Raw genomic sequence first — 23172 nt, 5'->3', positions numbered from 1 at the left:
TTGTAACTTGGCCAAGCTAACATTCCTACTATGTATACCTAGGTAGCGAAAGGTCGTGCCGCATTTGAGACGCGATTTTGGCAGCATCGGTCAGCACGCCACAAAATAATGAGCATCTCGGATGAATAGAGTCCGTTAAAATGAGGAGACGGATCAAAATCCTTGTTGGGACGATCTCCTTTGCGAGTTCGGCTGGCATTTAATCATTTGCTGGCCGACTTACAAAAGTCCCTTGGCATGGCCTTATTCGGAAGGTAACTGATAGGCATATCGCAACTACTCCTGGGTATCTTATCTAACCGTATATCGGAAGAGTGTTATTCCTCACAAACTACAGCAAAACGAAGTATTATATGGCAGTAACAAATAAAAGCGTTCTATTTGGGTATCTTTCAGTTTAGATAGTAGATGAACAGGTTTCTTAAATCTGGCATATCCAGTCAATGTTGGGATTGTTGCTTGCCGCTCCTCCAACCTTCAACTACTGAAGTCGCAATGGATCATCGGGCATGTAATCATCTTCTTCGTAGCCATCGCTGTCTGTTGGATCTTCTCTTGAGCGCTTCTTCGGTGGCTTAACGAAGAAAAGCGCAATCCAAGACAGAGAACAGAGGAACGAGATGTAAAACCAAGGCAATCCAATCCAGATCCCTTTTCGCTTCAGTCCCTGGTCAAAGAACCAAGCCAAGACTGGTCCTCCAATAAATGACCCTATCACCTCAATCATACCTATCAAGGCATACAGTCGAGCAGTATACTCAGGCAGCACGTAGTGTGTGACTGTTGCGCGAGCCAGAGGGCTGTCCGCCGCGCCAAACGTCCCAATGAAGAGGCCAAAAAGGAACATGACAGCATTATGGCTGATACCTTGCCAAAATGCCGCAAAGGTGAGTATTCCGGTCGAGATTCGCGTCAAGAATAAATCCTTGCCAAATGCTGACATTCGAAATCGAGGGGACACCAGAATCTCCGATACCTTGGGCAACCCGGCGAGGATGATGAGGTTTAGGATTCCCAAAGGAGACAGAATCAAGCTCACTTCAGCCATCTTCCATTTGAAATGCTTGCTGATATATTGGCCCAGGGTTGTTGTGTATGCCGTAAACCGTGCATTCGTCACGAAGAATGTCACCATGATCATGAGAACACTCGGGTCCTTGAGCATGCTAACGGAATGCTTGAGATCTTTGATAGCATGTGAAATATGCCCCTTGAACGTGGTTGGAGCGCTTTTGCCCACCTGAGCTTTCTGGTGCTTGAGGTTGATGGTCAAGGTTTCAGGAAGCAAGCAGAGGATGCCTATGATGATGGGAACAGTGGCAAAGACCAAGTAGACGGGAACCCAGGGCCCATACTTGTTCATCAGGATGCCTGCAATAATAGGCCCTGAAATACCTCCCAAAGTCGCACCAAACGTAAGCCACAAGAAATGCTTGGCTCTGGAAGTGATATTAGCATATGCCCGTAGAGGACGGTATTCTGTCCACTTACTTGTCTTCCTCTGAACTGACATCGGCTGCGATCGAATAGAGGGTAGAGAACATTACCGGAATGCCACCGCCGAATATCTGAAAGAAACCTCCCACGATCAAAAGATAGGGCTTTTCCCGGAGCTCGCCTTGAAACGCCTTCATGCTGAAGGGAGCAAAAAGAAAGCAAACGGCAATGCCAGACCATGCCAACATCACAGTGGGTTTACGGCCAATCTTGTCGGACATCATGCCATAAGGAAAGGCTACGACAAGACCTGGGAAATATTAGACACTGAACATTGGGCAAGTCATCCGTCTGGGGGACCACTCACCAACGATAGAGGTGATGAGACTGTTCCAGCCATACAAGTATCCAAGCTGAGATTGCACCTCATCAACCTTGCACTTCATCTCATCAATGATGTCCGTAGAGGTATCCTGGTAGTGTATATGGCAAAACATGTCCTCAATCAAGCGCACAGTCGGCAAAAGCAACAACATCCCGCTCAAAACAACGGCAAATTTGATGACAGCGATCAAAATGACAATTCTTTTCGGTGAGTGAACGCCCCATCGCGAGAATCGGTAACTCGGAATCGGTTCTGAATGAGAATGTAGGCTCCCGCTATCGCTTACTGCATCATCTTCTAGCGGTTCGAGATCAAGCAGAGGCACATCCAGATGAGACTCCAACTCCACGTCGTCGCTAGAAATGGGATGGTACTGAGGTGCCATATTGATAGGAAAGGTCAAGGAACGACTCAAAACAATGCCATCCGGCCTGGAAGAGGCCAAAGATGGCTGAGATTGGCTTTAAAAGAAAGAGAATTTGAGAAGATACGTCAGGATAATCAAGGGAGGCTGAGCTAACTGGAAATTTGACTAGGCTATTTCAAGTATCAGATCCCCCCGGATTTAGCGTCTTGGCTGGCAGCTTCAGAGATTTCAGGGGTTAGAAAGCCATCGACAACCCCTTGTTCTTCGTCGCTGAGCCTCTGTAGGGCTGTTTTTGTTACGTGGCTTAGGTAGGCCTGGACCGTGCTGGTACGCGTATTATATCGGATTCTTCTTGTTACACAATTTGTTTCCGAGACGGAATTGGCTCCGTATTGTGCACTGATTTTAATGCTCTTTCTTATGCACCAAGTCATTACAGACAAGCACCAAGAATAGTCAGGGGCCCAACGAAGTTGTAAGCGTCACATCTAAAATGGATATCGATATTCCATCGGAAGGTATCATGAATTATGCCGCTCGAATAATGGCAGATGCCGTGATGCATAGAAACTCTATTTCGCAGGACCGTCAACTGCCGTTGCGGGGCCGTATATCAAACCCCGCATCCGTGCCATCCGTCTCTCCGGATCCGGTCTGTCTCTTTTTAAGAATCAACGTCACCCGAAAAACAATAGTCTATTACGGTCAACTTAGGCTCTTCAAACTCGGAGATCAAATATACCAGTCATGTCTTCTTCTCTTCGTATTGGCTACGTGCCAGAGCACTTCTCAACTCCCCTCTATTTTGCTCAGAAGCACTTCGGTCTCGTTGCGGAGCTTATTCCCTTCCCTTCAGGCACCGGCCACATGGTCACTGCTATTCGAGCTGGTGAGATTGATGTAGCTGTTGGTTTGACCGAGGGCTGGATTGCGGGTCTAGGCAAGGAGGGCGTTGAGGATGATGGCGGATATCGTCTCGTTGGCACATATGTCGAGACACCTCTTTGTAAGTCTTCTTCGCCATCATGATGGTATAGTCACTAATATACACAGGCTGGGCTATCTCTACTGGTGCAAAGCGCCCTGATATCACCTCTGTTGACTCCCTCAAGGGCGGCAAGATCGGTGTGTCACGCATTGGCTCAGGAAGTTACGTGATGGGCTTCGTCCTGGCCGATCAGCAAGGCTGGTTGACCCCCGGCGCTGCAGAGAAGCCCTTTTCCGATACAGTTGTTCTCAACAACTTTGAGAATCTCCGAAATGCCGTCAACAGCGGCGAGGCCGACTTCTTCATGTGGGAGCATTTCACCTCCAAGAAGTTCTACGACTCTGGTGAGATTCGTCGCGTTGGCGAGATCTACACTCCCTGGAGCAGCTGGAAGATCGTTGCTTCTACGAAGCTCACCCAGAATGGTCTAGACGCCCGTGTCAAAGACCTTTTTGGAAAGCTGGATCAGGGTATCAAGCACTTCAATGACAATCAAGAGGAAGCCGTCGCGTACATCTCAAGCAGCCTCGGATACACAGAACCTGATGCCCGAGAGTGGCTCAAGACTGTCCTATTCCCTAACAAGACTGAGGGTGTTCGGGCTGAGGTTGTTCAGAACACGGTTTCCATCTTGAGAAAGGCGGGAGTTTTGGCTGAAGGCAAGGGCATGGAACCCCAGACCATGGTGTTCTCGTCATAAGCTGGCCTTAATGACCCATCAATTAGCAAAAGTTACGAACTAGCAACTCCAATTTATGGCTATTCGTCAATTCGATCTTTTGCTCCCGGCCTTACCATTTCGCCCTGGGCATTTTATCACCCAGTTTATCAACCAATCCTTATCTCCCTAACGCTCCTGTTCGGTACACATCCGTCGTAGGTGATCGTAAAGATGGGTTAACTGGTTGCAGTGTCTTCCAACAAGAGTCCTTTCTTCCATGTCCCTGATTACGTGAAGGAGATCGATGACGCGCTCTTTGTAAGTGTCAGCGCACAGCGGCCATAGATGCGCTGAAATGAGTTCCCGATGAAACTCGTCAGACGAAAGCGATCGGCAATACGAACATGCCGCAACTTTATAGTCTTGATAGGTATTGAAGATCTTTTCGTTGAGAAGAATGCCTCCATCAAAATAGAGGAGTTGGTGGGAAAGAAGACGTAGCCCCTTGAAAATTCTCTCGACATAAAACTCGCGCTTTTCCAACAAGGCCTTATCTGTTGCACAATCAGCTCAACATCCAATATACAAAAGAAAGAATACCACTTACCAATTAGTCTAAGGTCCTGTATCCTGGCCCAGTCCCTATCCTTGATGCAATCCCTTGCCTCCTCAAGCAACTCCCTCTTATTAGCTCTGCAGAAAAGGCATAAGTTGTCGAGGACTAATTGCATAGCGTCGTGAAGTCTTAGCTTTTCGGCGACAAGAGCCAGAAGTAGCCAGTCTTTCACCCGGTACAAGTACTTAGCCTTTCTTGCCATGTCAAAGATACACCTTGAGATGGTGTCCCTGTGAAAAAATGGAGAGAATTTTGCTCCTTGAGTACCGACCATTTTTGGGTCCATACCACTGCTGTAAGTGGCTTTCGGATATCCCAACCAGGCATGAACTTCAAGGATGTAGAACAGAAGGTGAGGGCTGGAGTTTTCATAGTCCACCACCTCCTTGCCGTGGACAATGTCCAAGACTATTCGGAGAGCGTCCTTAGCCCTCTCATTCTCGAAGTCCATGCCATTGGTGTCGGCCAACCTTTTGCGTCCACCCAGAAGTTTGAATTGGCGCCACGGAGGACATATTCTGTTCATACGATCTTCGTTGACGGGAAAGCTTAGGATCTCGTCTCCTTTCAACACACAGAGCGTCGAGGTTCGCTTGTCTCTGTTCGATTGAGAAAGACGACGAGGCACGCTGCGTGTGATATGAGGCCGGTCTCGGTTCGAGGTTGAAATTTCCTTCTCCGTCGGGGTTTCTTTATTATTTACCATTGCATTGGGGTTTTTGCGCTTTCTTGGTCTCCTGCGGGACATGATGCTTGAGGAGCAGGCGGTGGCTGCTCTTTTAACTCGTGCGACCGTTTAAACGCAAATCAACAAAGTTCAAGGATGAGTCAAAGAAATAGGCAGAAGTGATGCAGTAAACCGAACTACATGCATAGGTATATCAGGAGATTGAACTTTGATTGGGTGACTTGGAGTCGGCGCAGCTTGACAGTGTTTAGAAATGACCAGGAGGCCAGTGAATCGATCTGGGTATCCCGAGAAAATCAACCGGGAGCTTGGATGTATTTGAGCAAGCATAACGGATACATGCAGTTTCATAGCAAACATCGAGTTTGAAGTCTAAGAGGAGGCTTCTTGATTGGCCCTTCCGAGATGAAAGAAGGAGAAATGATATATATCCGTCAGGTTATGTCGAGTTATCCTTGGTGTTTGCTATATCACCACCCTATCAACACCTTCAAATAAGTAAGGAGGATACTCGAATGAAAATATAACAAATAATTGAGTTTAAGATCACCTAATTATATGTTTTAAATCTGATTCTAATCATTGGTCTTCGAACTTGGCCAATATATCTACCTATTGCTAGTACTGTTGCTGGTTCCTTTCAAATTACCCTATATATTCCTTCACAAACACGCCGCATTCCCTATATATCTCACTGCCGTTAGTAGCAAAGAGCTTTGTCCTCTTGGTTTATTGAAGAAATTGGTAGGCCGTCAAACCTTTCGCATCCGTATTTATCGATGCTCAATTTTGTACACAAATGCTACCCTATTTGCGTTCACCAGTTCGGAATATCTTGAGCATGTCAGGAAACACTCTCTTGGAGGCCAGTATCTTGTATGCACTAGTTTGATATCGTTATCCAAGCCATCATATAAAATTAAAAGACTAAAAAAGATCTGACTTGGAGTCAACTCTATGTGATGTTGGTATAAGTGACATCAGAATGGGTTTTACTGGTGGGAATAAACCGCCCCCGATACCGGCTCCAAAATAGAACCCTTATCTTAAACTTGCGAATGATTACCCCAAAGTGTCACCAAGATCCCCGCTTCGATTAATTGCGTGCTCAAGACCCTGAAATCAATAACCGTCCGACATCCGCGACCATATTAATATTATCCCCCTCCCACATTTCAACTCAGCCATCGAGTTACTCTCAAAGTCGCAGTGGTCGCCTTGCGCTGACATCACCAACATCTTCGCTTATCGCGACTCGGGCCGAGACGCGCACAGTTGCGCGCTTCCGGGGAATCTGATTTCGCATTGGAGATAAGAGATGGCACCGGCTATGTCGACTTTATCAGATGAAGGATCGCTTTCGCAAGAGCGACAGCATGTACAAGATGAGAACGATGTGGCAGTACCTTCGAGCCCGCTACTAGAATCGAGAGCAAGATCACCAGCTGGGTTGAGGGCGAAACTGGGCTTGGGCGGTGTTGCGAGAAGAACCCTTGGCTTTGCGCTGTTATTGCTGACGGTGTTCCTATGGACATTATACAACTTCATCGCCAGTGTACGAGCATCAAAACGGTAGCCTTCATGTTCAAGCTAACATTTGTCTGTAGTACATGTTCTCTGATCAAACCTACAACAAGCCTTTCTTCATCGTTTACCTCAACACCTCGATATTCGCCATCTCCTTAATACCCAAGTTCTTCAAATACCTACGGAAGCATGGAATCGGTGGAATGCGACATGATGCGACGCAGTTATGGTCTGATTACAAGCATGGCAAAATAAATACGAAGTCACTCTATCAATCCGAGGACGAACAGGCAACCGAGCGCTTGATATCGCAAGGATACGGAAGCACCGAAACCGCAACCTCCGAAGAGAAGCTGACGTTTAAAGAGACTGCCGTTTTGAGCTTCGAGTTCTGCATGCTATGGTTCTCAGCGAACTACTTTGCGTCAGCTTGCCTCGAATACACAAGCGTCGCGAGCGTTACGATCCTGACATCCACGAGTAGTGTCTGGACTCTTATCTTCTGCTCCCTATTCGGAATCGAGCGGTTCTCAACAGCCAAGATCTTGGGTGTAGGGGCTTCCCTAGCAGGAGTGATTCTTATCTCGACTGTGGATTTGTCGGGCAAAAGCGATGAGGATAGAGGGTCGTTCCCGCACAAGTCACCTACGCAAATCGCGGTTGGAGATTCGATGGCGCTTCTGAGTGCCGTGATTTATGGTCTTTATGTGACCGTAATGAAGCGCAAGGTCCCGAACGAGGACAAGGTCGATATGCAGCTGTTCTTCGGACTTGTTGGTGTCTTCAACGTGGTTCTCCTTTGGCCCATTTTCTTCATCTTGCATTGGACAGGCTTGGAACCGGTGAGTTTTGTTCCGAGACGTGATGTGACTATGAGCTAACCGTGACCAGTTTGAACTCCCACCTAGTAGCACACTTTGGGGCATCATTATTGTGAGTTTCTGTGGTTCCGCCAAAGTATCAGAAAACTAACACACGATTAGTTCAATGCGGTGTCATCCTTCATTAGCGATATTTCGTGGGCTCTCGCTCTGCTCATGACGACACCCCTTGTGGTGACAGTTGGCCTATCTCTAACAATACCCTTGTCTTTGATTGGCGAGATCTTGCAGTATCAGCAATATTCGAGTTTTACCTATTGGGTTGGTGCTGCAGTTGTTTTTGTTTCATTTATTGTGGTCAGCCGAGAGAGCGACGATGGGGAGGAACCCAAAAGGGACGAGGACTTGGAGAGATCGGTGGGAGTTTAAGTGTACGGGTCATGAAGATAACGACATGTATGAGCTTACGGAATTTTGAGGCGTTTGGGTTGCTTTCAACAGCAAGTTACGGGACAGCAGGGACAAGTTATGCACAGGATGCAAGGCGTTTCAACCGCAAGATACGGCTAGATGAACAGTTCAGTCATGGAGATAAGGAGTTAAGGACTCAAATTAGAATATTAGATTTCCCGATCTAGAAAATTGCAGGAAATATACCTTGATCGCGCAGGGTCTTGAGGGTCCTGTGGTTCTGGACCCGATAGACCCTGAACTTCTCAGTTATACTCTCGATCTTGGGCCATCTACGATGATCTGTGAAGATCGAATCGAAAGTTTGGGCGGGACCATGCGCCTCGGGACCAGGGTTCGGATCGGGGAGGGGTTTGAGGCAGCCGGGTCCTAGGGTGAGATGGCCAATTGTACTGCATTTTGTAAAGGATGTCACTTAGATATGGAAGCTGTGGAAAATCGTATCATGTCTGGTGATGGCTGATGTTCTCGTCTAGGTGATTCTTTACTTTTGCAATACTTGACAGCTCAGCAGTACTCGTAATAGTATACGTGGACGTATTTGCTTCTTCGAAGCTGAAAGACTCTGATTACTGTAATCAAAACTCATATCGACTAGATCTTTGGTAAATCTCATCTGCCTTGATTCTCGTTTCCTCTATGCTCAAACGATAGAATGCTTGTCCTGGCCCGGAGCAGCTCCGTCAAACATTCTTCCCTGCTCGACCCAGAGCTCCGGAGCGTTTTGGCGTTAGATCCCTGTTTCCAGCGGGTCCATTACCGATGACACACCAAAATCCCGATCATGACTTGACGTCTCCAAGTGGGGGAGCTTCTTTTTTCAGTAGCACTCCGTATCATGGGCCCTTGTCATGAGGGGGATCTACAGTGCCCTTGTTCCTGATGTGGCGTTGGCGGGAATCAGAGGATTGCGGCGTTTTGCATCATGCTTGATTTGATTCTCCATGCGTGAATCGATGTGTGGCTTGATAAGCAGCTCACAGTGGATGATGGCTTTAGCACTTAGAGGCAGCTTTTCAGAGTCATGGGGGACGGTGAATAGGCACTGCTTGACACTCGAATTTTAGAGGCTCTGAATCATCCCGTCCCCTTGTCATAAAAATAAATCTTCTGAGGAAGGCATGGCATCATACCTGCTCCTGCTCCGCTTGTAATATCGTTCATGTTGCCTCCTTCATCTCCATTTGCAGGGTCCTCTTCCATCTCGACCCAGGCCAGACTCCTCCTCCTTCATAACCCTACATTCACTTTGCCTAACCTGAACTGACCGATTTCCGGTTCGGCCCTAGTCCTCATCATCTTGTCTTCCTCACTCTTCATTTGGAATATTTGCTGTCCCTACCTACCTCAACTTTTCTTGACAATCAAGTACTGGTACTACTGTCTTCGTCGCACATCAATAACCTAAAGCTCAACCTGCAAATAAAACCAGTCCTACCGGCTACTTGAAGTCCAGGCCTGAGAGTGGCCAAGCAACCCAGTCAACTCCAACGGAGATGGCTTCGCTTCAAGCCGACGTCTCACAACATCCTCTGCCTCAACCTGCGTCCGACTCTCAACCGCAACCACAAACCGAACCTCAACACCGCCAACATGACCTCTCCTTAGCTGAGTCTGTCGCCATCGCTACCAGATCGGTGCACGCAAAGCTTAACAAACTTATTATCGCCCGGCTACCGCTTGCGTTGCCTCCTCTTGCTACCGATTCTTCTGCTTATATCACTGGCCTACTCCACATTACACCTATTTATGTGGCCTTTGAGACGGTGTGGCGTGACATCCTCGAGTCGGGCTTGCCTGTAGATTTGCCCGGGGAGGATGACGAGACCTGTGAGCCGGAAACTCCACCAAACTCAGCAGAAACTGCATTCCCAGCTTCCGATCTTCACGAGCTGTCGAGCTGCAGCAGGATGCAATCGATACTCCAACAAATGTATCTTCCAGGATTAATACGTTCGGATCGTCTCAAGGCCGACATTGCCAATTTGGCAGGGTGGTCCACCGATACTGTTGAAGAGCAGTTACGGCTTGTCGAAGAAAATGGTCGATTGGGGGAATTCATACAGCACATCAAAAGAACTGTCCAACATAGGCCTCATGTGCTGATGGCTTATTCCTATATCTTGTTCATGGCGCTCTTTGCTGGTGGCCGTTTTATCAGAGCTACACTCGAATCAGCTGGAGACGATTTTTGGGACCGGTTACCTTCGCCAGTTCAGCCGAACCGTCTCCCCTGTGAAGAGAGATCAAGGCCAACTAAGCGTGCAAGTGGCCTGCCCGACGAAGAGATCCCAGTAGACGACTTCCACTGCCATGCGACTCACACGATGCCTCTCCGATTTTTCCACTTCCAGACTCCTGAGGACGGGGAAGATTTGAAACGGGAATTTAAGCGACGACTCGCTAGCATGGAGGGTCAACTCACAGCACGCGAGAAGCAGGATATCGTTCAAGAGTCGATTTGCATTTTCGACAACATGACACTTTTGGTTCAGCAGCTCGACATGGTCTGTGATGACCCAGCGCGCAAAGAAAGTGGCGGCAGTGCAACCTCGTCACTACTTGACTTGGTCGATCAACTGCACCCGTTTCGTTCTCGTCTCAGGGATAGTGTTTCTATCGCAAGAGACAGAATCCAGCGATCTACAAAGCTTGCACCAAGCGGCACTAAATTAGTCTGGAAGATCTGGAACTACAGTGCAACCGCATCGACAGTGGAGCCAGAGAGTGGGAATAAGCTCCCGATCGGCCATCCTGGTCTCTCCAAGGATGATGCTGCAGCCATTGAACTCTGCCCAGCGTTTTCCAAGTCTGTGAGATTTGACAAGACCTTGCCGCGACCAATGCGCCCGCCCGCCAGAAGAAACACGACCGAGCACGAGCTGAAAGATTGTCTTCAAGTTGCGTCCAAGAAGCTTGATAGTATGAGCCTCTTCAACTGGTTGATAGTATTGACCGTTGGTGTTATTCTGCTGGGAGCATTGTGCTCTGCTAGGCGTGGCCGCGAAGTAATGATTATCGAAGCATGAGAGGAAAAGTTGTTTCATACAGCGATTGCATTTTGTTTGGCGTTTTAAGGAGTTGAAGGATTCAGGATAGCCCTCATTGGGGGCAAACACGTTTATACCTGGAGTCGGTTGCATTTTTATACCTAGAGCACACGCACACGATTGTACTCGATACCCGTTCACGGCCTTTCAGCGTTCTAGAAAGAAACGATTACGACACTAGATTCAGAGGTAGCTAGTTTACGTCACAAATACCTAAACGACACATCCTTGAACAAGATTATACTGTAATTCCAATCCGTTGATGCTATCTTTTAAACCGTCATTCCTCGTGAATGCCATCTGTAAATGACCTTTATGAACCCGCTTGCGTGCTTGAGTCTCTGTTGAAGGCTCTGCTGACTAACATACATGTTTGAAACGCCCATATTGGCTGAAGGGTATCGTATAATATCAAAGAAACGCCGTGCGCTACTGCAACATGCTATCAACTCGTTACTCATCATCTTCATCATCCCAGTCACTACCCACATCAGCCCAGCCCGCCATGTATCGCTCACCACCAAAATCTCCGATTTGTCTCAAGTACCGAGCCCGGCCTTCATCCTCCTGCCACTGACGTACGATAGAATCGTCAGACGCGCTGACTAATTTGCCATCGTAACTCCAGCTGACGTTTGAAACTTCGCGTTGATGGCCATGGACAAGAGCTGTGCCATTGCGGAAGATGGGGATTGTGGATGAGGTGGGTTCAGCGCCTGCGGTAGATGAGAACGAGCGTGAGGGTGTAGGTGCAGATCCAGGTGGATCAAGGAGGTGAGCACGCTGGGCACAAGCAGATCGAAGATATCGCTCGTCTGTGGGGAAGAGCACGACCGAAGACTCAGAGCTACCCACTGCAAGGAGGTCGGATGAGTGGGAGAGGCCCTTGGGTCTTATTCTGCACTTGACAAAAAATGTTCGTGCTGCGAAAGAGTCATGCTTGAAGCCATAAAGAGGTCCTAGGCCTTGGGCTTCGATGGGTCTCCTCTTGGTGGCTAGGTCTTTGAGCTCAGGAGCGTGACCAAGCATGAGATGAGCCATGGAGTAAGCGTAGATGGTATTATCTTTGCACACTGCGTACATACGGGCGGCATCACTGCTGAGAGACAGAGAGGTGATACCATACGAACGCCAGGCGTGGTTGGAGGGCACAGCGGTAGCTGAGAGAGGCGTGCTCTTTTCTTGGTGACGACGGTTGATATACCGAAGATCCCAGAGCTTGACAACAGCTTCAGCCTCAGAAGCGGAGAGTAAAAGATGTTCACGACCAGCGGGAAGCCATTGGATTGCAGTAACAGAAGCAGGAGAGGTCTTACCATGGGCAGTACGCTCATGGGTGTTGTCAAGAGTGTTCACGGTCGAGGCCTGGAATGGTCTGATGGTCTCATCTCGAACAGCAACGGTTCGACGACCTGTCTCGCTGCTACTGATTGTTGAGAAACTTCTCACATGAGAATGAGGGCACCTCAAATCCCAGAGTCGAATTCGACCAGCCTTGTCTGATGTTGTCAATACGTTGCCAGTGGATTGGCCTTTCTGCCAAGCAATCTGTCGAGTCGAGTTATAATGGCCATCTGCGAGTCTGGCAGCAATAGACTTGGTCGTAACATCCATGACCAGAGCTGCGTCACCAGCTGTAGTCGCAAGACGCATATCATCTTGGGAAAAGTCCATATCCCAGATGGCATTGTCATGAACAGAGTGAACGCCCAAGTCCTTTTCCTCGTTGGGATCATCGTTTGGAGAAGTGTCGAAGAACCTAACACAACCTTCTTCATCACCGACAGCCGTCACGGGGGCATTGTGAGTGCTTGTAAGGCAGAAGGGGATGGTGCGGCCGCCACTAGGAGTTAGACATTCATAAGAATCGATGCAGCGGCTGTGAAACCTTGCAGTCTCGGTTCGAGGGTCGCATGCTGGAGTGTGAAGATATGTCTGGCCGGTTGAATATCCAAGTCCATGCTCACGGTTGAGTAATTGTGATGCAACGCCCCTATCGCCGAATTTTCGGATTGGTCTAGGTGCGTAGTTGGCTAGCTCCTAGTGATGATGTCAGTGACTCCAAGGACCCTGGAGATAGTAACATACGTTATCAGGTTGAGGTTCCTCGGTGATGCTGGGTGTATTAACGAGAAATGGTGACTTTTTAGGAGTTCGAGCAACTCCACGGCTGGTCTTGAAGAAATTGCTCTGATGTGGTGTAAGTAGAGGAGATCGCGTGAGCAATTTCAGACCAAGCCAAACTTACCAGGGTAGCTCTTCTATAGCTATCAAGACTCTCCAGACTAATTTGATTTTCTGACATTTGGATTTCATTATCATAGCCGGGAAGTGTGTTGCTTGAGGTAGATGTAGTTGTGGTGGCACTGAACCGAAGTGGTGGCATATCATCCAAGTTCAATGTTGGCCTCTTGAAGACAGCCTCATCACCCGAAGCCTCGGCCTGAAGCTTCCTCTTCCGTGATTCATCCTGGAATCTATCACTTGGAGAAGAAGGTAGAATAGGATCACTATGAAAAAGAGATTGGGGGGAAATGGGCTGCTGGTTAGTATCAGACTCGTCCAAGCTCCCAAGAGCAGTTCTAAACTTTGGCAACGGCTGAGTCTGAAACTGTCTTGGTTGCCAGAAGCGATTGAAGCGGCGAGGCGTTATCGAGGGCGTCCCTTTTGGTCGTGACGATGATGCAGGCGTTGGAAGAGCATCTGGGCCATCGGAGGACATGGCAGGCAACGATTGCCCTGTTGAAGCCGCGAGAGGCTGGGCTGGGCTGAGCTGGGGAGTCGAGTCTGACGATATATGCTGGCCAAGAGGTCACAGTTCACGGGTTGACGAGAGGAATTCTTGCAGAGACACAGATCAGAACATGTCGAAAATTGAATATGGTGGAAAGAAGAGACTCCAATTGCAGAATTAGTTTGGTTGCCAGAGGAGCCAAAAGGCCGGGCTGGGATGGGGTTGAAGCGAGACGAGAGTGGACCATGCCAATGTCATAGGCCAAAGACGCGGTCGCGAAACCGCGGAGCGTGTAAATGGGCGATGTTCTCGCGTAAAATGGCCGTTCCTAGCAGCGCCACAGTTGGAGAAGACGTCAGTGCAACTAGGTGAGTAGCCGACGTCAACTGTGGCTCAAAGCTCTCTAGGTGCCTAAGCTGCAAGGGTCAACGATGCGGATGTGGCGACTCCCGCTTTTGGCGGTGGCTGCAGGACTGTGTTTTCTTTTTCCCCCTGAATATGATATCTCTTGAATGATCATTTTAAACCGAGACAAGTCATGAATCACGGCTTCGCAGGGGGTCGTTGACGTGACGAGCAGCAATTGAGTCATAACGAGAGTTGAAGCGAAAACGGGCAATAAATAATCGAGTTGTTGAGTCACGCTTTGAACGGGACTTGGACGCAGTTCAACTGACGAGAGCCGTGATATTCTCCACTACCAGCGGGCCATTCCCCGGAATTTTGAACTCATATGCAAGGATAGAAACAGTCTCGTCAATGATGCCATTGGTGATTACTGCAGGTCTATAAAAACATGTATTTTGGGTACATTCCTTACATATGCGTGATACCTATCACCGCATATGACAACTCATCAGCACCAATGGCTTTCATGCAGTATCGTAGCCATGTCACGTTGGTCCTGTCAGTCAAATCCTCAAATCCTTTAATCCTTTTAAAGTGCCCCTATTTCCACACATTCCCATTGGTCGCTCCCCACCTCCCTCTCAGCCTCGTCTTTTACCTTGTCTCCCGCCAAAGCCGATGGCCCGTTCACCGATAGCCACTCCTGGCATCCACTGGAAGAAGCAACGCAACCCTTGAGAGTTCCAAGGCCAATGGTGTCATCCCTCACCATAATCACTCTCTCACAATCACTGTCCTCCCGTCTCCGTAATACCCAATCCCTTATTTTTCTCCAGACATTTTTGTTCCTGCACCTCTCTCTTATTATTCTTTCTCGCACCTGTCCTCCCTCTTGACCTATCTGTTATTTCTTTTCTCCGGGCCAGATTGATTTCTTTGCGCACAAGGTCAAACCATGTGCCGTTTTCTGGTGAGTCCCCTATAATCAAGATCCCTTATCTATACCTCCGAAGCCGGCTTCTTGGTCGCACGCAGAACACGACACTGACACCCGTAACTCTTTCAGGTCTACAAAGGGAGTGACGAGATTCTTCTATCAAAGCTGATTCTTGATCCTACTCATTCTATTCTTAAACAATCATTTGATTCTCGGTTGCGTCTCGTGGGTCAACCTCAGTCAATTTCTTTGACCGACAATCAAAGGAACGTCATATCATAACTGACACATATAACCATCTACAGGATACGAGACGAGGTCAGAACAACGCAGATGGCTTTGGCATAGGCTTCTACACAGACCCTAAGCTTGGGTCAGCGCCTTGCCTTTTCACCTCGACCATTCCCGCCTGGAATTGCACCAATCTGCAGCGAATCGCTTCAAAGACCGCCTCCCGCCTAATCTTTGGCCATGTTCGTGCCACGACCGAAGGTTCCCTGAGCGAAGACAACTGCCACCCTTTCACACACGGTAGTCTAATGTGGATGCACAATGGCGGTCTGGGTGGATGGAAATACATCAAGCGTCGCCTGGGCGAGCGTCTTGCTGACAAGTGGTATTTGGGCGTCAAAGGCGGAACGGATAGCGAGTGGGCATTTGCCCTCTTCCTCGATACTCTTGAGCGACTTGGCCACGACCCAAGCGCTTGCCCCGAAACTGGCTTTGGTCCGACTATTCTTCGAGAGGCTATGAAGCGCACGATCGCGCAAATCAACGAGATGACCGATGCGATCCCCGAAAGCATACTGCAGAATGAGGATGTCGATACTAGAAGCTTGCTAAACTTTGCTGTCACCGATGGTCATAGCGTGATCTGCACTCGATACATCAGCAGTTCCAAGGATGAGGCGGCGAGCTTGTACTATTCTTCCGGAACCCAATGGACAACACGAACACAATCTGCAAGTGACAAGCAATATCAGATGGAACGCAAGGATCGGGGCGCTGACATTGTACTTGTTGCAAGCGAGCCCCTGACGTTTGAGAGAGGTATGCAAAATGCTCTTGGTATTGACGGGGAGGGGCTGACTTGAAGCAGAGAATTGGGTCAACGTACCAACAAATTCCATCTTGACAATCCACAGACAGACCGTTATGGTGCATCCGATAATCGACAAGTACTACGAGCGTGATCCTCACCACGTTCGCTCTAGTGCATTTGTCCAGGCCAAGGGACTTACATCAAACGAGAAGAACCGAAGTGACGTTGCTAGTCCTGCGGGAGTTGATCGGCAGCAACAGGAGCTTGAGGGCTACCGCAAGATGATGACAGGCACTCTCAACTTTGGCCCACCCAGGAGCCTCAGTCCCGATGTGTGCCGTCAAACCAGAAAGGTAGCCCCGGTGTGTGAGTCGATACCCGTGCCTCAACCACAAGCACCGCCTCCGCCCGCACAGGCAACCCCTCCAAGTGAACAAGGCAACAAACCAGCCCCAGCGCAGGGAAACATCAAAGTTAAGAGACGATCTGTCCAGCTGCTGGATGGCAACCAAGGCCAAAGTTCAAACGATTACGATCAAATCTCGGATACCGAAGAGCCAGCGAGGGCAGATGTGCATAACCCTAGGAAGCTTTCGCGGTATTTCCCTGAACTGACGCTCGCATCGCATGCGGGGTCTTAGAAGGAAGGGGAGGGGAAGGCTGGGAAACAGGGCGAGGTAATCTGGGGTAATGACATGATATGGTAGAAGGGGCCAAAGGGGTGCGAGATTTGGTTTGAGTTTATTTTACGGCCGTGTGTGCTTGGGCATCGCACCGAATATCTCGGCGCTTGTGGCATGGTGTTGAGGTGTGAATTTCATTCAATATGGTGTATTCTACCTAGATTGGCATTTCGGAATGTTTTTTTGTGTTTCATGAATACCCTCGTATCGGAATCACCATATCGAGCCATAGGAACCAAATGGGAATCAAAGTTTACTGTACGACGATGTCTCTATGCTTTAAGGACTCGGTTAACATGGTGACAGATGCGTTTAACTTCTAGGCAACAATGGCTTTTGCCGCCTCTTTGTCAAGACAGAGTGCTCATTCGCTGTCACTCGCCCCTATCACGGCCAAATGCGCGTGAGAGTTCGACAGCTCCCACATAATATCATGAAACATCACACACAGGCAAGCCATAATGTTGAGGCACTGGCAAATAGGGGAAAATACGTGGTGGTGATGACTTCAGAGGCAGTGCGTTGCTCTAAAGCTACTTCCAAACGAGCCTGCCCTCAACGACGACAACCGATTCAACACCTTAACTGCCCGCCAAGGACGTTTGGTGTAGCCCAAGTCGCAGGCGGTACTTTCAACGCTTTTGTAACCACCCAAACTGTACGGCGCTTCTTCAAACCTACTTAAACAACGTGAAGCTCTCGTTACCATATCCTTTCCTCTTCCCCCTGACTATACCACATATATGACTGAATAGCGAGTGACACTGAGTAACGATATGCCTTGCGGTGTCGCCATCATTCGGTACGAGCAGTGCCTGCACAAGCTCCTCTTCAAGGTCGGATGCACTCAAGGTTGCAAAGAGCTTTGCCCCGCGTCACGTCAAAGAGTCCTCGTCGTCACTAGTTACCTCTGGCTCTGTGAGGACTGCCACAAACGTGAATTCAACACGGAGCTCGCCCAGCGATGCTGCAAATACACAGATCTCCGACGCGCAGTCCCCCTGGACTACCCCCCTGAGCAACAGACCATGTTGAGCATCGTATTGCAGAACCGCCAGTGCCTTGACAACGCGTTCCGCGACAGTGCCCGCGCCATGAAGCTTGAGGAGATCCAGTGGGTGGCAGAGTGGACGTATGAGTATGGCCTTATGCTGTACGATGTAACGGTCGCGAGGAGATGGGATCGAAGCAAGGCTATGAGGAGGATAGACCAGCTGAGGAGCTTGCGTCTTTGGGATCTTGTCGTGATCAAAGACGGACTACGATGTTCTAAGGAGCTCTTCGAGGACCAACCAGAGGAAACCTACTGGACAATCAGTGGTGAGTAGAGCCTTCAGGGGATATTACAGAGGAGAGAGCCTGACTTGGCCCAGAGCAATTCGCCGAGCAGCATTATGACCGAGCAAGCGAGGTACAGCTCCTCGAGCCAAGTCGACCACAGCCCCCTTTGTTTTTTGAGACTGAGAATACACATACACCTGAGACAAAGGAAAGCGATGAGTCCCCTGACATGATGGACTGGATCCAAGATGGCGAGGATGATGATGACGAGAAACCCATCGCTGAGCAGCCTCCTCCATCACAGCCACTTCCTGACGAATAACTCCATGACACTGCTACGACGCACGACTACGACTACCCACGTCTCGCTGAGCCGGTAGTTGCACCCTAGGTGCCAAGCAGGCGGGCCTCGAGGAGGAGACCCGAAGCTCTGGTCGGCAGACGCGGTTATCAACTTTGATTAAGATGCCGTAACATAAACTCCCCCAGCGTTGCAATACACCCACGGCCAACCCACGCTCGCCCGCATCATTCTGTATGTGCATAGTTTCAAGTAAGAGGTATAGGAAATCGAAACTATTCTCAGATTGATAACGTACATGTGATTGCGGGCGTAACGTTGAATCTAACCCCATGACAACTCCACGTTAGTCGGGTAGTTGGTCGTGCCCATCTCCATCTGTTTTGCACTTCCACCCCTTCCCCTTGCCTGATATTTCATTTCTCATTTCTAGATGTATTCTTTTAATGTCTTACACCCCATCCCACCCTATCCCGTCCTACCTAATCACCACAAAGGAACCCAACCCCAATTGTGTTTGACCTACCTCGTCGGGAATAGCATCAATCTCAGAATGACAAACCTCATCAGCCTCAGGTTTAGTCTGCCCTGTATGCACACCACCCCCCGTCCCCCCAGCCTCGGCCATGTCTGTTTTCACTCCTGAAACCAGCATTAGCTATGCCTTTTTTCTCCGTCTCTGTTATGCCCCTTGATCGTTCGCCGTTCTCACCGAAACCATCCCCCCCGATCCTTGTACACTACCAGCAAGGCTCAGCAGGATTGTTACATGTCGTGGCGTTTTGTCCACCCCTACTAGCTCCAGGAGACAAGGCCGAATGGATGTGGAGAGAAGGGAGGATCCTTTTAGCTTTTTGGATTTTGCTTGTGATGTTACGTTGAGGAGGGAGATCGCTGACTAGGATATGTTTCTGCGTTTGACTGTCTCAGTTCTCGATGATAATAAAAACGTCCTTATGGCTACCTATACATGTGCCTGGATGTGGGAATAAGCATTGCAACAGCCTTGCAATCTCCATTTGGAGTTGCATTGACAGATTATCATACTGTTGCATGTCTCATTCCAAGTGACAGCGCAACGTGGTGCAGGGTGGTATCCCGGTGTAGAATACGTAACTATATCGCCATGCATCTGTCGTTTACACAACAACTACTACCGTACCGGTACTTGACTTGACAGAGTTCAAGCAATTGAACTGACAAGGGACCCATCCCCAACTCCATTGCCGTAAATCATCCCTAATGTCGATCATTGAACCCATTCCCATCCCCACACTCACTTTCAAACTCTGGCTTGAATCGGCCAAAAAAATTATCTGGTAGTGGGTTGGGCACTTTGACGTCTCGTCTTGTCTCAATCTCGACCAATCAACGATCTAACCGCGCCTTATCAATCCTCGTCCAGCTGTGCTCTTCTGCAGTATCCGTGCAGTAAATGCAGTAAAAGCCCTTCACCTTCGGCCGGCTCCGCCAGGGACAGCGGAGTCAACCCGCGGTGGCGCCGCTGCAAGCCAGACAGACTCTGACCTTTCGCTTTTAGGGGTACTACGTGGTATAGCAAAAGCTAGCTGGAAATAAAATAAAAAGGAGGCTGAAAATTAGAGGCTGTATTCAACCTAGCCCAGCCCTGTAACGTCTTTGCAACTGCCAAATCCTGCATCGTCTTTCACTAGCACCCTCGGCATATCCTGGATGTGAGGGTCACTCTCGACTCCCTAACGTACTCCTTTAATCGTTCGTTGACTGGCACAAGTTGTAGTTTGACACTTTTCAGGTGAACGTTCGTTTTAATCTCGGTCTCTTTGGGACCATATTCAGTACGTACCCAACTCCAGAAGGTCTGTCCTAATATGCTAAACCGAAACGCCTTGCTACCTTTCTAACGTAACCGATCCGTATGCTGTTGTGTTGCGTTGCCTGCGTTACATAATACAAAGATGATGATACTAGCCTTTTCATCAAGCTAAACTCCCAAACTTAATCCCACAGTAGTCCCGAATCCGAATATGACACACACTCACTCACCATTAGGCTAAGCTAACAAGACCGGCCAACTTCACCAACCCCTACCCACGCATGCCTGTCTGCAATTCATGACAGCCCCTTGCAACTTGATCCAAATCCCTGATTCCCATCTCATCATCTCAGCCCAGCCCAGCCCCAGCTCAGTCCGAGCACAAACGCCTTCACATGTCAATCGCCGAACACCCCTGCACATCAAAACATGATCCACTCCACCTCCACTCCGGGTCCCCCGATGCATTTGGTCCAGTTGAACGGTCCGCGTTGATCCCCGGTCCTGGTCCCCAACATCAACGGCTCTTCTCCCGCCCAATCTTGGGCCCACAACTTCTCCAGCACCTCCAGAGCCGCCAAGTTGTTCATGTAACCAGAACGGAACATGATATCACGACACTTGGACCGCACCATGTTTTGCTGTAATTCGTTGACGCACTCGCAGCCCGCAACGAAAAGGGGCCAGAGTAGAAACTTCTCGGCGCTACTTCCTGTGTCCAGGTTCGTTGCGTAATAGACCACCTGGCTGACAAGGCTCTGGATACTCTGGTGCCCTGAAGGTAACGATGGGCTCACTAGTCGCTCCGTGTATAACAGGGCGGCATAGCGGAAAGCCTCAGAGAGTGATTCCAGGTCTCGTAGTTGACTCTGTGTACAGGGCTCAGGAAGTGAGGCGCTGACCCTGGGAGCATCGAAGTTCCAATTCTGCAGGGCCAGCCGTGCTTCTTTCCACTCATGCCAAAACAAGGAGCGACCTTCTTCGTATGACGCGGCCGGGGCACTTGTTGGCGCAGTTCGGTCCTCGTGGATTCCCGTGTTTGATCGCCCATCACCAAGGCCATGGCTAGTGACACTACTCATGTCCCCTAACTGATCGTTCACATTAAACCCTGTGAGAGATTCTCGCCGAGCGTGACCTAGTGGAGAGATGTAAGACAAGGACGGAGATCGTTCAGGCACTTCCTGAGTTCCATATGCGGCAGCTGCTTTTCGTACGGAGCGATTCTGAGACAATAGATTTAGGCGACCGAGTCTGCTAATGGTCTTGAAGAGCTCGCGGTCACACCCCACCAGGTTCTCGGCTCCAACAGGCAAGAGTTGAGAGTCTGACACCCCACTGAAACCGGGATACACTTGAGACTCGCGCTCGTTGATGCTGGCAGAGATGGCGTCAAAGTAGTTGAAAATAGCCTCCATCCAGGCCGAATTGCTAGATGTTGCAAGATGCTGAGTTCGAAGAGCAAGAATCTTGCTGACACCGGCAAACTGGGTATGGAATTTGGCGATACCGGACTCAACCATGCGGTAATGACATAGTAGGAGGATCGTAGCAAGGACCGAATCGTGAATTGCTTTGGTCCGGTCGTTGAGTTGCTCGTTTAATAGGTGCACAGCCAAGTTACGGTGTTGGTATTCCTCGGCGAGGGACAGGTCGTCGGGCTGAGTGTCTGCCATGGCTTCGGCGGCATGTTTGTCAGCCATCAACTTCTCAGAAAGATCTCGTGTATCACGTCCGAGACTCAGTTTCCTCTTCATGCGGAGATTGCAGGATGCAAGAGCACAAATTGCATGGCTCAAACTCTGGCTGTTTACAGCTAGTCGCAAAATATGGTCTCGAAATGGGTTGTGTGGCCCGTCGATAAAGACCATGGAGGGACACATGATATTCTCGTAGTAATCCATGAAAAAGGGCATCTTGGAGATGAGGTCCTGGCTCACATGAACAGAATGATTTTCGGAAGCGGTTGGCCAACCCGAGGGAGCAAAGTCCGAGTGATGAGATTTGACATCTTCATCTTGCATCGATGGAGACTGCCAGGAGATCGGCATCGAGCTATAGCTGGCGCCATATGTATCGACTTCAGGCACGCCTGCAAAAGTTAGAACCAAGGAATTCATTGGTTCCATCTGAGCTTACCGAATGAATCACAATCCCGAACCATCCTATTGCCCATTTGCGAGTCAAAGGTGTCGGTATGCGAGTGAAGGCTGGAGCTCATTTCTGAAGGAGCATGGGCGAGACTGGGGCATGAGGTCGGGGCGAAGGTCCTTGCGTGTTCGGCGTAGAGGGATGCTGGGGGGCTTTGAGGGCCAGGAGAGCTAGTGCCTGTTGTATAGCTGTCGTACATGTAGGACGGGCTGTGAACATAGGAGACGTCGTCTCTGGTATAAGACTGGCTCATGGGCGATACGTAGCCAACATCGGGAGTTAGGGGATCGATGGAAGATGAGAGGTTTTCTGTGACAAGAGGCACCGGGAATCGATGCAGATTGTGTGCTGTTTCTTGAGCGGGAGAATAGTTGACCGAACCCCAGTTTCCTTGGTGGATGGGGGCTGCATGCTCAGGATGGGGGATAGAGAGGTAGTCGTATCCTGCCATGGCAAACGGTGTTGTAGGTGCAGAAGCGACTTGTGTCACTGCAGGAATATCAATAGGGCCTTGGCGCATCCGGCTGACTTCATCGTCCGTCCCTGAACGAGCAATGGCAGAGCTTCTTGATGATGCAGTCGAGTGTTTCCTAGGTTCACGAGTAACAGGGGGAGCTTTTGCAATGGGAAGAGACAAGCCACGAAGCTTGCCTCGACTGGCCACGCCAACTCCCCAAGTAAGTTGTGTTTTATAACCAGAGCATTCACTGCCAACCTCGAGACACTGAGAGCAGTATGGTCTTCTACGGTCACACTTGATGTTCTTCTTGGAGCAAGAGAAACAATCATCAGAAGCGCCACCAGCAGGAGCACGTCTTCTGCGCTTTCGTACTGCAGAGGGATCCTTGACCGTGACGGTCGGTTGTGACATGGCGGCTGTCATGTTCGT

General features: G+C 49.4%; 9 protein-coding genes across 9 annotated transcripts; 5 read left to right on the top strand and 4 right to left on the bottom strand.

Moving 5' to 3' along the window:
* Positions 1 to 481: 481 nt before the first annotated feature.
* Positions 482 to 2207, bottom strand: FMAN_05778 (uncharacterized protein; the record flags this gene model as incomplete). Its single annotated transcript, XM_041827524.1, has 3 exons — positions 482 to 1439; positions 1492 to 1747; positions 1805 to 2207. 3 exons carry the CDS (start codon positions 2205 to 2207, stop codon positions 482 to 484), a joined length of 1617 nt encoding a protein of 538 aa, XP_041678478.1.
* Positions 2208 to 2936: 729 nt separating this feature from the next.
* On the top strand, positions 2937 to 3877 carry FMAN_05779 (uncharacterized protein; the record flags this gene model as incomplete). Its single annotated transcript, XM_041827523.1, has 2 exons — positions 2937 to 3195; positions 3243 to 3877. The coding sequence occupies 2 exons, from the start codon at positions 2937 to 2939 to the stop codon at positions 3875 to 3877; spliced, it is 894 nt and encodes a 297-aa protein (XP_041678477.1).
* A 147-nt stretch (positions 3878 to 4024) lies between these two features.
* FMAN_05780 (uncharacterized protein) lies at positions 4025 to 5202 on the bottom strand (the record flags this gene model as incomplete). Its single annotated transcript, XM_041827522.1, has 2 exons — positions 4025 to 4392; positions 4446 to 5202. 2 exons carry the CDS (start codon positions 5200 to 5202, stop codon positions 4025 to 4027), a joined length of 1125 nt encoding a protein of 374 aa, XP_041678476.1.
* Positions 5203 to 6472: 1270 nt separating this feature from the next.
* Positions 6473 to 7919, top strand: FMAN_05781 (uncharacterized protein; the record flags this gene model as incomplete). Its single annotated transcript, XM_041827521.1, has 4 exons — positions 6473 to 6697; positions 6750 to 7511; positions 7561 to 7602; positions 7653 to 7919. The coding sequence occupies 4 exons, from the start codon at positions 6473 to 6475 to the stop codon at positions 7917 to 7919; spliced, it is 1296 nt and encodes a 431-aa protein (XP_041678475.1).
* A 1538-nt stretch (positions 7920 to 9457) lies between these two features.
* Positions 9458 to 10990, top strand: FMAN_05782 (uncharacterized protein; the record flags this gene model as incomplete). Its single annotated transcript, XM_041827519.1, has 1 exon — positions 9458 to 10990. One exon carries the CDS (start codon positions 9458 to 9460, stop codon positions 10988 to 10990), a length of 1533 nt encoding a protein of 510 aa, XP_041678474.1.
* Positions 10991 to 11464: 474 nt separating this feature from the next.
* Positions 11465 to 13733, bottom strand: FMAN_05783 (uncharacterized protein; the record flags this gene model as incomplete). Its single annotated transcript, XM_041827518.1, has 3 exons — positions 11465 to 13051; positions 13100 to 13201; positions 13260 to 13733. The coding sequence occupies 3 exons, from the start codon at positions 13731 to 13733 to the stop codon at positions 11465 to 11467; spliced, it is 2163 nt and encodes a 720-aa protein (XP_041678473.1).
* Positions 13734 to 15048: 1315 nt separating this feature from the next.
* Positions 15049 to 16713, top strand: FMAN_05784 (uncharacterized protein; the record flags this gene model as incomplete). Its single annotated transcript, XM_041827517.1, has 4 exons — positions 15049 to 15063; positions 15160 to 15255; positions 15336 to 16080; positions 16130 to 16713. The coding sequence occupies 4 exons, from the start codon at positions 15049 to 15051 to the stop codon at positions 16711 to 16713; spliced, it is 1440 nt and encodes a 479-aa protein (XP_041678472.1).
* An 818-nt stretch (positions 16714 to 17531) lies between these two features.
* FMAN_05785 (uncharacterized protein) lies at positions 17532 to 18358 on the top strand (the record flags this gene model as incomplete). The annotated part of the gene is made up of 2 exons (XM_041827516.1): positions 17532 to 18075; positions 18129 to 18358. 2 exons carry the CDS (start codon positions 17532 to 17534, stop codon positions 18356 to 18358), a joined length of 774 nt encoding a protein of 257 aa, XP_041678471.1.
* Positions 18359 to 20554: 2196 nt separating this feature from the next.
* Positions 20555 to 23154, bottom strand: FMAN_05786 (uncharacterized protein; the record flags this gene model as incomplete). The annotated part of the gene is made up of 2 exons (XM_041827515.1): positions 20555 to 22224; positions 22272 to 23154. The coding sequence occupies 2 exons, from the start codon at positions 23152 to 23154 to the stop codon at positions 20555 to 20557; spliced, it is 2553 nt and encodes an 850-aa protein (XP_041678470.1).
* Between the last annotated feature and the right edge of the window lie 18 nt (positions 23155 to 23172).

This window comes from Fusarium mangiferae, assembly GCF_900044065.1.
Source record: "Fusarium mangiferae strain MRC7560 genome assembly, contig: FMAN_scaffold002, whole genome shotgun sequence".
In the NCBI taxonomy this organism is placed as follows: Eukaryota; Fungi; Ascomycota; class Sordariomycetes; order Hypocreales; family Nectriaceae; genus Fusarium; species Fusarium mangiferae.
This window is presented reverse-complemented; position numbering and strand designations above follow the sequence as displayed.